Source organism: Solanum stenotomum, chromosome 7 (assembly GCF_019186545.1).
Source record: "Solanum stenotomum isolate F172 chromosome 7, ASM1918654v1, whole genome shotgun sequence".
Lineage (NCBI taxonomy): Eukaryota > Viridiplantae > Streptophyta > Magnoliopsida > Solanales > Solanaceae > Solanum > Solanum stenotomum.
Genome location: NC_064288.1, coordinates 59060263 through 59076580, shown reverse-complemented (window position 1 = coordinate 59076580; position 16318 = coordinate 59060263). Strand labels below are relative to the sequence as shown.

General features: G+C 34.5%; 2 protein-coding genes across 2 annotated transcripts; both read left to right on the top strand.

The window, feature by feature from the left end:
- The first annotated feature begins 421 nt into the window (after positions 1–421).
- Positions 422–1779, top strand: LOC125870683 (formin-like protein 14). Its single transcript, XM_049551179.1, has one exon. The coding sequence runs from the start codon at positions 483–485 to the stop codon at positions 1452–1454; it is 972 nt and encodes a 323-aa protein (XP_049407136.1). The 5' UTR covers positions 422–482; the 3' UTR covers positions 1455–1779.
- Positions 1780–6540: 4761 nt separating this feature from the next.
- On the top strand, positions 6541–16088 carry LOC125870665 (pyruvate kinase isozyme A, chloroplastic). Its single transcript, XM_049551160.1, has 6 exons — positions 6541–7342; positions 9341–9431; positions 9563–9756; positions 11273–11394; positions 11519–11997; positions 15343–16088. Exons 1-6 carry the CDS (start codon positions 6749–6751, stop codon positions 15642–15644), a joined length of 1782 nt encoding a protein of 593 aa, XP_049407117.1. The 5' UTR covers positions 6541–6748; the 3' UTR covers positions 15645–16088.
- The last annotated feature ends 230 nt before the right edge of the window (positions 16089–16318 follow it).

The window sequence follows — 16318 nt, the reverse complement described above, 5'->3', positions numbered from 1 at the left end:
GGGAGAGAGGTGAGCGAAAACATGAGGGAATTAAGTGAGATTTGTCTATGTATTTCAGATACATGTGAATCAACATACTAGATACACACAATATATATGTATTTGTTTGTATCTCGTGTGATTCACATGTATCTTGAATAAGAGGGAAGCGAGCGAGATTTGTCTTAGATACATGGGAGAGTGACTAGATGGGAGGGAGGCGAGCGAGATTTGTCTATATATTCCAGATACATACAAATACACTTACTGTATATCTAAAATAAATTACACCTAATTTTGACTATTTATATTTCAAAACACATTATGTAAACATATATCTGTTAAGATTCGTAATATTATAAATTAAAATGTATCTAAATAATTAGCTCGTCAGATTTTCGAAAGTTTTTTAAAAAATTTAAAATTGGTATCCCACAAAATCCACTTTTATCCGACCCATATAAAACACCTTCTCCATTTCTTCCATTCCCCAAAAATCAGAAATGGCAACTGGTTCTTCTCGTCCTCCCCAGAAAACCTACGATCTCGAAATCACCATCGTCTCCGCCAAGCATCTGAAAAATGTCAATTGGCATCACGGCGATCTCAAGCCCTATGTTATTTTTTGGGTCGACCCGGATCAACGTCGCGCCACACAAGCTGATGATTCCGGCAATACCCAACCCGTTTGGAACGAACGATTCGTCCTCCATCTTCCCCAATCTCAATCTCCTCCTCACGATGCTGTTCTTACTCTTGAGATCTTCCATTCAAAACCTTCGGAAACTCCCAAACCTTTAGTCGGTACACTTAGGGTTCCGTTGAAGGAACTGGTTAACGTCGACGATTACAACAAAATCAGAACTTTTGAGCTCCGGCGACCTTCCGGTCGTCCTCATGGTAAGATCCGACTCAAGCTTGCTATTCGTGAATTATCTCCAACCCTAGATTACCAAATACCCCCTCCATCTAGCTATTATTACTCTACTGCCCCTCCTCCTCCTCCCCCTTCCTATAGAACATTTCCTTCTTCCCCATACCCCTCACACCCTCATCCTCCTCCGTCGCCTGTAGTAGCACCGCCGCCGCCTGCTTCTCCATCACCACCACCTCCTCCTCCGCAGCAACATTCTTTTCCTTACAGTGGATTCTCTGATCCTTACTCTACTTACTTCCCTGGGTATTACTCTCAACCTCCCCCTCCTCCACGACCATTTGTAGAGCGGCAATCTAGCTATGGCAGTTTGGGTTCGAGGCCAAGCGCCCCTGTTGATTATTATCCTCCTTACGATCAGAAGCGTAGTGGGAAAATGGGGATGGGGGTAGGCACCGGATTGGCGGTTGGAGCAGTGGCTGGTACACTGGGAGGATTGACATTGGGGGAAGGATTGAAGTATGAAGAAGCCAAGATTGCAGAGAGAGTTGAAAACAACATAACAGCCAGGGATGATTACAGCAATTACAGTGAATATTGATGCTGATGTTTCTTACTGGATGAAGTTCTCTACACTAATGGGTAACCAATCTTGTGTTGTTTTTAATGTTTGAAGAAGGTGTATTTTGTATATAAAGCTTGTTCATTTTCAATGGATTACTCCTCTAATGATATGATGAATTATGTTAATTCAGCTGTTTTTGAGTTTCTTCTATGAAGTATTCTACTGGTATATATATATATATATGTAATTCTACTTCTATCTGGTTGGATGGTTGTTTCATGATGTAGTGTGGTATGTTCATTTGTGTTGCAGTGTTTCGATAAATATAATATTTGGATAGATTATTATATCGTTTTTCACCTACTCATAATATCATGGATCCGTCTATCTATGAAGCCAAATGAAGTGTCAAAAACACACTTAAATTAGCTTTTTTTTTAGTTTTATATCTAAACTATCACTCAATTTTGTTGGATATGTAATATACATAACATAATTGCTAGCAAGGATTCATAATAAATATGTACCATGGGTAAAGGATTCGCCAAACTAACGGAATTATTCATATCCTATGTATACATACGTAGTTTCGAGAGTTTTGGGCTAAAATCATTCCTCAAGTATAATCCAAAGTTAGAGTACATTCCTTATGGTATAATTATGAACAAAAAACATCCTTTAACTATTCCAAACTTTGCAATATACATCCTTTTTAGGGCCAAATCGATACATAACCTCTCAAATTTGCCCTCATTTTTTATTTTTGGCACTCCATTTTGGCCTTGTTCTATTTTTACTCTTAGACTCCATTTTTTATGTACCATCTAAAAAGCGAAATACTAATTTTTATGATTTCTTTATTTTTATTTATGTTCTTCAATTGCAATTTCTTATTTTAAAACTCGATATGCGTTCGTTAATTTTTGTGAATAAAATTGAAAATTTACGAATGAACATCAATTTTTTTGAAATAATAATAATATTGTTTTTTCGAGATTATCTCTATATTTTTGCATGAAAATAAATTGATGAAAGTGTTTGATTTTCTTTCTTAAACGTTCAATTAAATTAAATAATATCGTATATTTTATTTTTTTCATATTATCCCGGCTATCTGAATTTAACGCAAATACTTGCTTTGCAATTTTTAATTTAATTTAATATGAATTAAAAAACTCACCTTCAATACGAGTGAAACAAAATAAAGCTCTTGTTCATTGCTAATAACACTACTAAAAAAATACTAAAACTTGACAAATTTCGTCGGGCTGTTAACAATTTTTTAAGAAAGAAAACCAACACAATTTAGGATGTTATTTTTCATGCAAAAATACATAAAATTTCTCAAAAAAAATATTGTTTTAAAAAAATTAATATTTGTTCATTAATTTTTAATATTTCTTATGAAAATTAATTGGCACACGTCGATTTTTAAAATAAGAAACTATAGTTGAAGATCATGAATAAAAAAAATCATAAAAAAGGTATTTTGTGTTTAAATGGTACATAAAAAAAAGAGCTTAAGGGTTAAAATGGAACAAGACTAAAATGGAGTGCCAAAATGAAAAATGAGGACAAGTTTGAGAGATTGTGTATGTGTTTACTCCCAAGAAGGATGTTTATTGCAATGTTTAGGATAGTTGAAGGATGTCTTTTATTCATAATTATATCATAAGGATGTCCTTTGAGTTTGGGTTGAACTTGAGGGAGATTTTAGCCCAAAACTCTATTTCGAGCACAAATGTCTTCTCAATCATATATACTATTTTGTGGTGGTGATAGATAAATTGACACGACATATTCAAGAAGTATATGGTGTATGTTATTTGCAAACGATATGATATTAATTGATGAGACACATGATGAAGTCAATCATAGACTAAAGATTTGAAAACAAGACCTTAGTCTAAAAACTTTAGTTTGAGCAAGACTAAGACACAATTAAAATTTGATATGGCATCACCGGAGGCAAATAGAAAAGTGAGAATTGATACACAAATTATTCTCAAGAAAGAAGTGTTAAGTATTTTGAGTCTATAATTTATGAAAATTGGATGATCAATAAGAATGCCACACATTGTATTGGAACAAAGTGGATAAAATAATTTGATGTCATATGTGGGAAGAATATGCTACCGAGACTTAAAATTAAATTTTATAGAATAACTATTGAACTGACTATATTGTAAGAAGTGTATTATTGGCTAGTCAAAAATTCGTGCGATCAAAAGATGAAGTTAATATAAATGAGGATGCTTAGATGAATGTGTGAGCATGTGGAATAAATAAGATCATGCACGAAGATATATGGACAAGGTGGGAATAACCTACATAATGGACATAGCGGACGTGATACAAGAATTGAGACTGGAATGATCTAGACATATGAATAAAAAGGACCACAAATGTACCATGGGAAAATGTGAAAGGTTAACAATGATGAGTTTCAGGAGATGTATAGATCGATCAAAAAAGAATTAGGAAGAAATGATTAGAAATGTCATAACACATTCTTATTTTATCGAAGGCATGACTTTAAATAGGAGAGCTTGAAGATAAAAAAAATTGATGTTGACAATTTGTAGTTAGTTGAGTATTTTCTATGTTCCAATGGTAGAGCAGAGGGAGCATCTATCAGTTCTCTTACCATTTTATTATTATGCTAGCATCTTATTCTTCGATTTTATTAATACTATTATTATTTTTTACTTTGTTGATCTTTATTATTTTCTTCAATAATTTCATTATAATTTTTACTCTTGCATTTCTTTCATATCATGTTATGAAAATTCGAGGGTCCATCGAAAATTGTCTCTCTATCTTACATAGGTAAAAAATATAGTTATGAAAAAATCCACCCTTCGCACATTCCACTTGTGGAACTCTATCGGATGTTTTTTTTTTTTAATGTTTTCTTTTTGATTAAAAATTAAATTCTTACGATTTTGTTAAATTTGCAATCAGAAGTTCTTATATTACTCCTTTTGTTTCAATTTGTTTGTCTTGCTTTCTTTTTCTCTATTTAAAAAACAATATATATTTTGGTAATTTTTAAAATTTAATTTTCCACATTTTTAATTTAAAATAATAAATTAATAATTAGCTCTTTAACTTTTTGACATTCCGTCGAATTAGAATCGCACAAATTTCTATATAGTAGAAGATAGTTTCAACATGGTTCCTTAGTTGTCAATTTATTTATTTTTCAAATATGGGTATTTTGGTCATTGAACTAATAAAAAACTAATATCTATAAGCTACGTATCTTACTATTACCATTCAATAGACACGTAGCAGACCCCAATTTTATGTTGCCTAAAATTGTCTCTATCACTTGTCTTTTCTTTCTTCTATCTATGTAAAACTTAGCAAAAAGAAAACTCAAGTTACCGTTGTTTAAATAAGAATTTTTCTTTTTATTTTTGTGATGGGGTTTTAAGAAAAAGGCTAGAGATTAGTATGAACCTGGGTGAAGCAAATTTCAGAAAGAGAAATTGGTATATGGAACATGGCTATTACAAGTTGAGTTTTTCATCAGAAAAAATTATTTAGTTGTGTTTTAAAACAAAAATAGAGGAAAAAATTGAAGAAGGAGGTAAGGGGAGTTGTGATTATTTAACTGTCTTGAAGGAAATTGATAAGCTCAAACACATTTTTGAATCAACAAAATAAGAAGAATTGATAAGTTCAAACACATTTAGGATTTATAAATACTAGAATTTGTCTATGTTACATGCGCTGCCAAAAAAAATATTTTGCTTATGTTAAGGACACACATCTAATTTCTTTTCATCTTTCCACAGCTTATTGCATTTGTGCGTGTTTTTCTTGTGAAATTGACAACAAATTGATAATCTTTACTTGTATTTGTATGTGTTAATTTGTCTCTGTTTTAGTGACATCGAAACAATTGCTATCGAGCTAGCCTCATCAGCCTTTTGTTTAGCACTTTTAAGTCATATTATTATTGAAGTAATTGTATACTTCCTTCCATGTATATGCAACTGTGATTTGGCTCTTTTTCTCACCTTTTCTACTTTTTATGAGTATTAATTCTTCACCTTATCTACTTGTGTAACATGTCTCAATCCTATGATTTAAAATCAGAACAACTAAAGCTAATCTCAACTATTTTGTACGAGCATCATATTTTGTTATTATGTAAAATAAGTTTACATAACTATGTAAAACTTGGTTCAATGTCATCTTTTGGTATATACTTGTAATCCAACTTCTTATTGACATCAAATTTTACAATTTATATAATTTCAGAATACTCTAAACATATGTTGGGCATGTGCTAGCACGGGCCATGGTTTTCTAGTAAATTAAAATGAAAAGGAGTATATATTTAAGGAAGACCAAAAAGGTACTTATTTTTGATAAACTTAATGTTGTGTGTTCAAATCTAGACATGTAGATCTTAATGCACATCTTAATATTTAGATTAAAATTGTTCAAAATCTAATTGAAATCGATAATTTGAATCAAAATTTTTTATTAATTTATCGGTAATGGGTTATTGATTTAGCAGTTTTGATAACAATTTTAACTTTTCTTTATTATCGGGTTATCGATTCTTAACAGTTTGAAGTTTTTTTCTTAACGGGTTAATCGATAACCCGATAGTAAATTAAAATAATTATATTTATACCATTTGGTATATAAAGTTCTTGACTTAGAGTTAAGTCTCATACTTTTATTTCCGTCCCTTTCAATTTCTCGGTTATTCTACAATGTGACATTGTTTGCTTTTAAGCAAGATGCAATTTGTCAACTCATGTGTATATATATTTTTTTTGGATCAAATCTTAATGGATAGATCGATAATCGAACATATAACGATTAATAACTACTATACAAATAACAGATAAGCCAATATCTTAATGATTTTTAATGGTTTAGCATATCTATAAATCAATAACCGATAAACTTCAAAATTGAACCTATTGATATGCAACCTTATGTTTATTCAGATTCAAACGTCTTATACGAGGCTTAAAAGTGGTAGAAAATATATTTGTTGGACCATTTTAAACCTACCCAAACGGGAGGGGCTGGCTTTGTTTATTTTTTCTTAGCAGATCCCTCCTAAATCCTTTTGTCCTTGTTAATGTTTTGTTCAACGATAATAACAAAGTTCACCAGCCTCGCTATCTCCGCCTTCCTTTTCTCCATATTTAAACTGCTCACTCCATTTCCCTCTCAACTCCCGTCGTTAACTACCTCCGCCGTCCGCCGGCGACTCCAATTTCCGTTGAATCACCGTATCATCTCCCCCGATCACCGGAAATATCCTTAATTTTGCGAAATCTCCAGTGAGAAAAACAATGTCGCACGCTATTAACTTCTTTGCTTCATCGTCTTCACATTCGCCTGCAACTTTCACAATCTCAAGGCCGTCGGTGTTTGTATCAACCGGTAGTTTACGTGTACCGGTGAAGAAATCGTTAAGGAGTTTAGTTGTGAAAGCGTCGGCAGCGTCAGATCTCGATGAGTCACAGTCATCTCCGGTGTTAGTGTCGGAAAATGGTTCGGGAGGGGTGTTATCAAGTGTGACGAAGGAGTATGGTCGTAATAATGCGGTCGCACCGTCAGCGGATTCGAGTTCGATTGAAGTGGATACTGTAACAGAGGCGGAGCTGAAGGAGAATGGGTTTCGGAGTACACGTAGGACGAAGTTGATTTGTACAATTGGTCCTGCTACTTGTGGGTTTGAGCAGCTGGAGGCTTTGGCTGTGGAAGGAATGAATGTTGCTAGGATAAATATGTGTCATGGAACACGTGATTGGCATCGTATGGTAATTGAGAGAGTTCGGAGGTTGAATGAGGAGAAAGGGTTTGCTGTTGCCATCATGATGGATACTGAAGGTAGTGAGATTCATATGGGAGACCTTGGCGGGGCTTCATCTGCTAAAGCTGAGGTACATATTTAGTTTGAATTTGGTATAGCAACCCCTTTTACAAAATCGCGTGAAATTTAACGTTTATATCTTTTATACTGTAGTTTGGTTTATGATAAGTTAAGTCTTAAGTGCCTTGGAACTAGCAAAATTTGTTTCTTTAATACTTCCCTTTGTTGTTGTATGACAAGAATTGGGATGCTTTGCTTAGTTTGAATCATGTTGGTTATTCAAGTCTAGTATTTAAGTGAACTCGAGAAGGGTAGATGGGCTGCCCATATCCATAGAGTTTGGTACTCGGAAACATATAGATTTGTCAGTTAGGAAAAAAAAAGCATTCTTGGGGAAGTTGCAACCTTTCGAAATTTGGTGCAGTTTTTGCTATAATAAACTGAGGTTTCGTTTGGGAGTGTACAGTAGCTTTGAAGTAATTTTTCTAGTCCTATTTTGAAGTACTATTTCAAGTAGCTTTAGTTAAGCACCTACTGCTTCTTTGCAGAACTACTTTTAGGCACTTTGTTAAGTCTTTTGTACATGAATCTTGGAAAAAAACCTGTCATCCAATTGATAATATTACTCTCAGCAACTTTTTTACCTTGACAATGGGAAGTTGTCATTTGAATATACCAAATACCGAATTAATTGGGATTGGCTGCGGTTCATCTACCCTAGCTGAGGTATATATTTGGCTTGAATTTGGTGCAACTATTCATTTTAAGAAATTGTGAGCAGGAAATTAGTACCATATTCTGCTTTATGGACAAGTTAATTTCTTGTGGTATTTTCATAAGAGAATTTGTGTTTACCAATGTAGCTGTTCGTTGGAATTAACAAAATTTGTTGTTGTTTATGTTGTGGTATGAGTAGAATTGGAATGCTTCTGGAAGGTGCAACCTTTCCATTTATGTGTATTTGCTTAACTGACTAAGGTCCCTATTGGGTGTTCTGCAGTTTCTCCGAAGTTATCTACTACTTTTTAAAAAGAAATATCATTTCAATAGCTTTGAAGTACTTTTACTTTTCTTGTCTTCTTTGCAATAAATACTTTTCAAGCTCAAGTGTTTGTACAGGAATTTGAGGAAGCAAGTATATTGTCTTTTGATAAAATTAATTTCATCAGCGAAGGTTTGTGCTTTAATTTGAAAGTGGGAAAACTTCCATCCAAAATGTCACCTACATTTGAATCTGCAAATTCCTCTATAAGTGTTTTTTTGCCTAAATCAGCAAAACTAAAAGTAACTTTACAAATATTACAAATACTTGATGGGATGTAGATGTAGCCTGATAGATAGTGATGCAAATAACAGTTATTCTCTTTATGGTGTCAGCAAACATAAATTCAGATTTGGATAAAACTTTGAGGTGGGCGGATAAAGCTAAGTTCAGGATACTTATTTTGGTTGGGGTGGGATGAGGTGGGGGGTGGGGGGTGGGGGTGGGGGGTGGGGCTGTTGGGTGGGGAAATTGTGCTCATTTTCTACAGGAATATGTTGGGCAGGGATGGTCTCGGTTTGAAGTTTTCTTTTGTACCTTCCTTTCTGTGTTTGCTTGTTCTTGTCTGAATTGCTTGTGGCTGTCGCTTAATTCTAGCTGAGGTAAGCTAACTACGTCAATCTTAGTGGCATTTGAGACTATTTACTTTGGATGGAGAAAGGAGGTAAGCGAGAATAAGGCTGAGCACTTGTCAGAAGTCTGAAGTGGGGTTGGTTGGAAAAGATGTTGGATCTTGCTACAGATATGAACTAAAAACTGTTTTTCCCACCGATATCTTTGGAGGGAATAATCTGAGTGATTGTTGTGTAACTTGTCTGTTTTACTGCATTACTGTGTTCTTGGCATTTATATCTGCTTGATATTCTCTGCATAGTAGAATCAGAAAGAAATATTGAACACCAACAATAATCTATGAAATTTTGCTTTGGGGGGGTGGGGGTTGGTGGTCTATGGATAACACTGGATATATATCATTATCTGTTATGCTGAATAAAGATGTAACATCTAACTATTCTCTTTATACAGGATGGTGAAATTTGGAATTTCACTGTTCGTGCATTTGATCCACCACTTCCGGAACGCACCATCACTGTTAACTATGATGGTTTTGCTGAAGGTTTGCCCTATAGACTGCTATAAATAAAAATGATCATTTTTGCAAAGAAATATGTTTTCGGTGTCATTCCTTGCGATTTGATAAATATGTTCAATTTTGATTAATTTATTGGCTTAACTGTTTCGCTGCAGATGTAAAAGTGGGTGATGATCTACTAGTAGATGGTGGAATGGTGAGATTTGAAGTGATTGAGAAAATTGGCCCAGATGTTAAGTGTCTTTGCACGGATCCTGGACTTCTTTTACCTCGGGCTAATCTGACATTTTGGCGGGATGGTAAATTAGTAAGGGAACGCAATGCTATGCTGCCAACAATTTCCTCAAAGGTTTGCACCTATATTCCTTTCCAGCTCCTTTGAAAATAATTTATGAGCTTGGTTTACATAATCAAAAATTGAGATCTATATTTTGGTTGAAACTGTTTCTGGTATGAACCTTTTGCCTTATTGTTGCACCTTTTATATTGTTCAGTTATATTGCCCCTTAATGTTGTCAAAATTAGTAAAGTCAATAACTCGGACCAATAATATTCCCATTGAAGCAAGTACCTAACAAAATTATTTTTTTCATTCAAACACCACTCCAGGTTAATACTACACATGAATTTCAAACTTGTGAGTATCAAAAGATAAATTAGTTTTCTCCTTTGTACTTGTGAGAAATATATTACAAATCAAAATGTAAGTTTAGTACATTACAAAGACTTGGATTTGCACACTCTGCAATAGCCAAACAAATCACCAAATTCAAGTTACAATTTGATCGCTATATGATCCAACAAGCCTCCAAAATTACATATAAGTGTGATATACGGATCGTGTACAAGTCCCAAATCCATACAAAACATAGATTCTATGCAAATATGCTCTTCATAAAAGATTCCAAAAAGTCTACTTCAAATGGCCATCTTCAAATCTCTTCCCGAGCATACTATTGCTATGCATAAAACTTAGTGGTACATAAACTTTAGACTTGAAGCCATTAGATTCTCCAATTCCCTTTTAAGTTATAGGTAGCTCAAATGGAGCATAAACATAATCAAGTAACAAATAATATATAAAAAGTATTAAATATCAAATCTTAAAGTGTTTCCAAATATCAATATCAATATAGAAAGGCTCAAGTGTCAAGAAAGCTCATAAAATTATTTCAAGGAAGTTTGTCAAATAACAAATTTCCCCCCACACGTGTTCACATCAACACATCAAGCATAATCAAATATCAAGACGGATTGAAGCCTAAATCAAGTAGGGTAGAAACCCAATATCAACAGAACTAAGAACCATATTAAAAATAAATTTCTAATTCATACTTAATATGAACAAGTTGCATAATTAAGACGATCAACAAATCTTAATTCAAGATTGCAAAAGATCGAATAAAAGAGGCATGCCAATATAGGTGACAAACTGCCACAAGAAGGACAAAGTCCAAAAAGAACACAAAATGATAAACTTTGGTTGGCTAAGTTACATGGTATACCTGTATAGGTGGAGGTAGTAGGTACCCAGTGAAATAGTTGAGGGATGCAAAGTTGTGGCCCAGTCACCACCATTATCAAACAGTACCTTTTATATCAGCTAAAATTTCCAGATTCTCACTTTAAAGGGAACTAAGAACTCTTGTTCCCTGGATCTAAGGACTTAACATTTATGTTTCACAAAGAGTATGTATAGTCAATTCTAGCATAGCACAACAGCTATTAGGATATACCTGGCGTTCTACTTCCACTAAACTTTTGCAGGATCCAGGCAGACAGTTGTTTACACACCCTTAATTTTTTCAACTGCTGAAATTTAGTATATTTAGATGGTCACTGTTTGAAGTATTTCACTGCTGCAGGATTGGCTAGACATTGACTTCGGGATTGCCGAGGGTGTAGATTTTATTGCTGTATCATTTGTCAAGTCTGCTGAAGTCATTAAGCATCTTAAGAGCTACATTAAAGCCAGGGCCCGGGATGGGTAAGAACCTTTTTTAGCAAGTAAAGCTGCATTTAGCAGAACACACCTTTACTTCCGAATATATTTAAGAAGTTGATTCTCAGCAATCAAATTATACATTTATCTGGTTTGATGTGCTGCACAGTGATATTGCTGTAATTGCAAAGATAGAGAGCATTGACTCGTTGAGGAACCTAGAAGAAATAATTCAGGCATCAGATGGTGCTATGGTGGCAAGAGGAGATCTTGGTGCTCAAATTCCATTAGAACAGGTTCCATCAGAGCAGCAAAAAATTGTTCAGCTATGCAGGCAGCTGAATAGGCCTGTCATAGTAGCTTCCCAGTTGCTGGAATCTATGATTGAATACCCTATTCCAACTAGAGCTGAAGTTGCTGATGTTTCCGAAGCAGTTAGGCAACGGGGGGATGCTTTGATGCTTTCTGGTGAGTCGGCCATGGGACAGTTTCCTGAGAAGGCATTGACTGTCCTAAGAACTGTTAGCTTGAGAATTGAAAGAAGGTGGAGAGAACAGAAACGCCGCGAAGTTATTGAATTGCCATCCATAGCATCTTCATTTTCCGATAGTATTTCAGAAGAGATTTGCAACTCTGCCGCCAAGATGGGTAAAATTCTATCTTTTTGAATACTGATTGATTTGATTTTTATTGCTTTTTATTTGTTATATAGCCTGCAGATGTAAAACTACTTTGTTTCTGTTGTTGTTGTGTGGTCTGTGGACTGGACAAGTAAATGGTGAAATAGCAAAATCGTGAACTTTGACATTCTGCATGTAATGCTCTTTTAGCACTTGCCCAATATTTGCTAAAGTTAGTAAATAACCTAAGGAAACTGGGCATGTTTTTTGCTTTATAAACTAGCAAGATATAAACCTGAAAAACTAAGTATTATCTGAAATTTGCATGCTATGAGGAATTTTTCTGTTCAATTTTCTACGTCATTAAAAACAATTAGAAGTGGAAATAGTAAAATCCTCATAATCATGTCAAAGTGATGAGCTATCATAAATTTAAGAAATATTGGTTCTGATGCGCAGCTATTATACCATGCATTTTACTGAGACAGGATATCCCTGTTATTTAATGCATTATTGCTAAATCCGGATAAAACAACAATTAAGTTCTATTTATGGTTCTATGTGGGGAATGCTGCAAAGTGTATAGTTAATGGACCTCATCCTTGCAGCATGTTAACTTTTCTCTGAAAAATGTAGCATTTGGATACATTTCAGAATTGATATACCACCTTATGACTTTGAACATGAATTTTCTGGCTGCATGAACATAGAGTAAACACACTTCTTTTTTTGGCTTTTATTACAGACATGGACTTATACATGTTTTTTATCAAGATTTGAAGGATTCATGTATAAATGCAATTAAGTGCAAGCTGGAAATTCCATTCCCTTTTTGATGAGTTTTGCCCATTTTTAAGCTTTTGCAGATTGTCATATTCTGCAATAGTAACTTATATGTCATAACATGCTACTCTTGGTGTATGCATGTATGTGCGCTTCCGTCCTTGTTGTGTTCTTGTGTCAACTTCTAGTTGGTCTTTTAGGATGACAGCAAGAGGGTTTTTATTATCCACCATAAGTTAGTCCAATTCTCAGCTACAAGCAAATGAAAGTAATAGGGTTGTTTTGTCACTAAATAGGTGATCATTTGATAATGCTTAGTCAACAAAGGAAAACTACAGAAGATTTTAACTGCAGATGGAAAATGTACAAGAACAGTTTCTTGAGTTATTGAAGTAACCATTAGACTGCTAATTTTTGGGATATCATAACTAGTCAGTTTATTCATGTAAACACTCCAATTCTACAAATGGTTCAGATCTAGATGCCTTAAAATGTTCAGAAGGAAAAGGACTCACACATTATTTCTATCGTCTCATAGAGAGTAGCTCTTTTAGCTATCACACACATGCTATGCATCTTTGTCTATATGCAGTTATCTTTTGCTTCTATGATGAGAACATAAGTGATAAACGAGTGTGGACAATTGGAACTGGGGGTGGGGGGTGGGAGGGAGAGTATCCTTGGTTCTTTAGGTAAAGACTCATTATACACCTTATGATCAAGTCATTTGGCTGTGTGCCTCTTTTGTTGTCTGTTAAAATGTCAAATATAACAAGGATATAAATTCTTCCAAAAGGATGCCTATGTAAACAATTGTTGTACCTTAATGTAGTTTATAGAAGTCATGTTGACTGTGTGTGTCTTTTGATATCGGTCAAATGCAGTAAGGATATAGCTTCTTCCCAAGTAATATATTTATACAGTATATACTAGAGAGTCTTATACAGTTTTAGTATGTTCTGCAATCTACTTTTAGGGGGGCATGTACCAAATGTGCATGTCATCCATGAGTGTCTAACATTGATATGACAATATAAGGACAGAAGGCTAGAGAACTTGTTTGATCATCATTTGTCAGAATGTTATTTGATCACAAAACTATTAGTTTCCTGATATTTTACAATCCTTTACACTTTAGTCCTTCATGTCATGCTACAAACATGATAAGTAGATATGATGAATCTTTTTTTAGTTTTACAAATGATATATAATAAATATACTTGTTTTATGCTATTTATTGTATAAGAATATGGTTGAGTGTTGACTGTATGTAAAAGTAAAACTAACCATAGATGCCTATTTCTCTTTATGTCTTTCATTCAAACATGTCATCTCCGAGTTCAGAACTAAACTTTTATTCAAGCAACGGGAAAATGTTTACTACCTTTTCCAAATACTAATGAAATGGATAGTGGGAATCAAACCAAAAGCACATTTCAACCCTAATAGTCATCAAACACTTTAGGAGTGTCTTCAATAATACACTTCTTCATTCTCAAAAAAAAAAAAAAAAATTCTCAAAAATAATACACTTCATCTAAACTTAAGAGTCCTGAAATACTACACATGTTTTTTTTTTTGGCTAAATACTACACATGTTTATAAAAGAAGGGAGTTCTGAATAAAATGACCATAGTCTTCTCCACTTCTCTTGTAATTGCCTTCCATGATACTGCCTTCTGGACAATCCATCCATATGAGCTGCTTTTTCCTGCTGCTGATTTTTTTTTTCATTGTTGAGAAAAGTCTTTGGACTGATCACGCTCAAGTATCATTTTGGCCAGTGTACCTTTTCTTATCTTGTTTACTGTTTGTGGAACTTTCTTTGTCCTCATTCCAAGTAATGCGAATGAACAACAGTATAGATATACCTTAATTCAGCTAGTGCAGATTCCTTTTCTTCCCAAAACTAATGTTGATACCTTTTCATTCCCAAACTACCGTTGATACCCAATTTGCCCTCATACCAGTAATGCAAATGGATTCCATTAAAAGAAGGCCAAGCTCAGTTAGTGAATATACCTTCTTTGGATATCTTTTTTTTCCCAAAGTAATGGTGGTGCCCAGTTAGGTTGGACAGCGATCTAACATAAACCCAAAGTTTCTTATGCTTTTTCTAAGAAATAACCTGAACCTTAGTAATAGCAATATGATTAGTGATCATCTAAATTTGATGTTCTTAAATAATGAACTAGGTCCTTCTACTATTTGGTTACGAAATGGGATTAGCTTTTTAATGTTTATCTTCATGAAAGAACTCTTTAGAGAGATGCAGAACGAGGAAGAGGAGGATGCAAAAATTAACTAAGCCAAGCCTCCATTTCCTCCCAGCAGGAAGAAGCGAATGTTATTTGAAAGTGAAAGCGCTTCTCAAAATAACTTTTATTTTTTTTTGAATGTGGGGAGCCAAGTCTATTTTTTTCTAGAAGTCGTACGTTTCGGTTCTGTGGGACAAGTCACAAGTCATTTGTTCTGAGCTTATAATTTATAAGGGTACTTGTTGAAACATACCCTAATTTGAATCATGGTATTCTGTTTTCTAATCTCTTACTATTTGGTCTAGTGACTATTTCCATTGTGATCTCTGCAGCTAACAATTTGGAAGTTGATGCTCTTTTTGTTTACACCAAGAATGGGCACATGGCATCTCTCTTGTCACGCTGCCGCCCTGATTGCCCAATATTTGCATTTACAACGGCAACATCTGTACGTAGACGCTTGAACCTGCAATGGGGTCTAATGCCTTTCCGCTTGAATTACTCTGATGATATGGAAAGCAACCTAAACAAAACTTTCTCGCTACTAAAAGCTCGGGGCATGATCAAGTCAGGTGACCTCATCATTGCTGTTTCCGATATGCTGCAGTCCATTCAAGTTATGAATGTCCCATGAGTGCACAACTTAGTTCTGTACTTGAGTTTTGAGCTTTGGCAACTTCAATTATATGCCAATATTAAACTATTAGAAAGTTCAACAATTTGGTACTGCTAGGGAGAAAACAACAATGAGCCTCATCCTTTCCCGAGTGTGTCCCCATTTCAGGTGGATGGATCTCGACGACATTTGATGTTACTGAGTTGCCTTGCACTTGTAGTCAACATGGATATGTTGCAACATGGTACCAAAGTAGATTGTGTACTCCCCTGTTTTCCTAGGATTCCGCAGATGTAGCCTCTACTTGAGTTATTTTGAGTTAGATGTGTCAGTTTCCCTTAGAAATAATCGCGAATATTATGAATTATGTTCTTACAACTGCTATGAGTGTGTTGCCATTGGTTTGCTTTTACTATCTATCAATTTGGATTTAATAACATTTGTCTCTATTAATAATGTTTATCTGATTGTCTGATTGAGAGGACCTTGCCTGTCTTTATTTTTCAAAAGAAAGAGCAGTACAATGGGAAATTATGAGCCTCATAATTAGGTTAAATGTATGTGTATATAATACTGGGCCTCTCGTGAAGAAGGTGCATTTGAAAGTAGTCATGTATGACAAAGGAGCTTTTGTTTCTAGCAGGATGACGTTCAGTAGTGGAGTCGGGATTTTCACTACTTCACGAGAAGAA

Excerpts from the sequence above, each read along its gene's own strand:
- LOC125870665 (XM_049551160.1), top strand. The coding sequence starts at position 6,749 with ATGTCGCACGCTATTAACTTCTTTGCTTCATCGTCTTCACATTCGCCT. Across the intron at positions 7,343-9,340 it reads CTTCATCTGCTAAAGCTGAG|GATGGTGAAATTTGGAATTT; the intron begins GTACATATTTAG and ends CTCTTTATACAG. Across the intron at positions 9,432-9,562 it reads CTATGATGGTTTTGCTGAAG|ATGTAAAAGTGGGTGATGAT; the intron begins GTTTGCCCTATA and ends GTTTCGCTGCAG.
- LOC125870683 (XM_049551179.1), top strand. The coding sequence starts at position 483 with ATGGCAACTGGTTCTTCTCGTCCTCCCCAGAAAACCTACGATCTCGAA.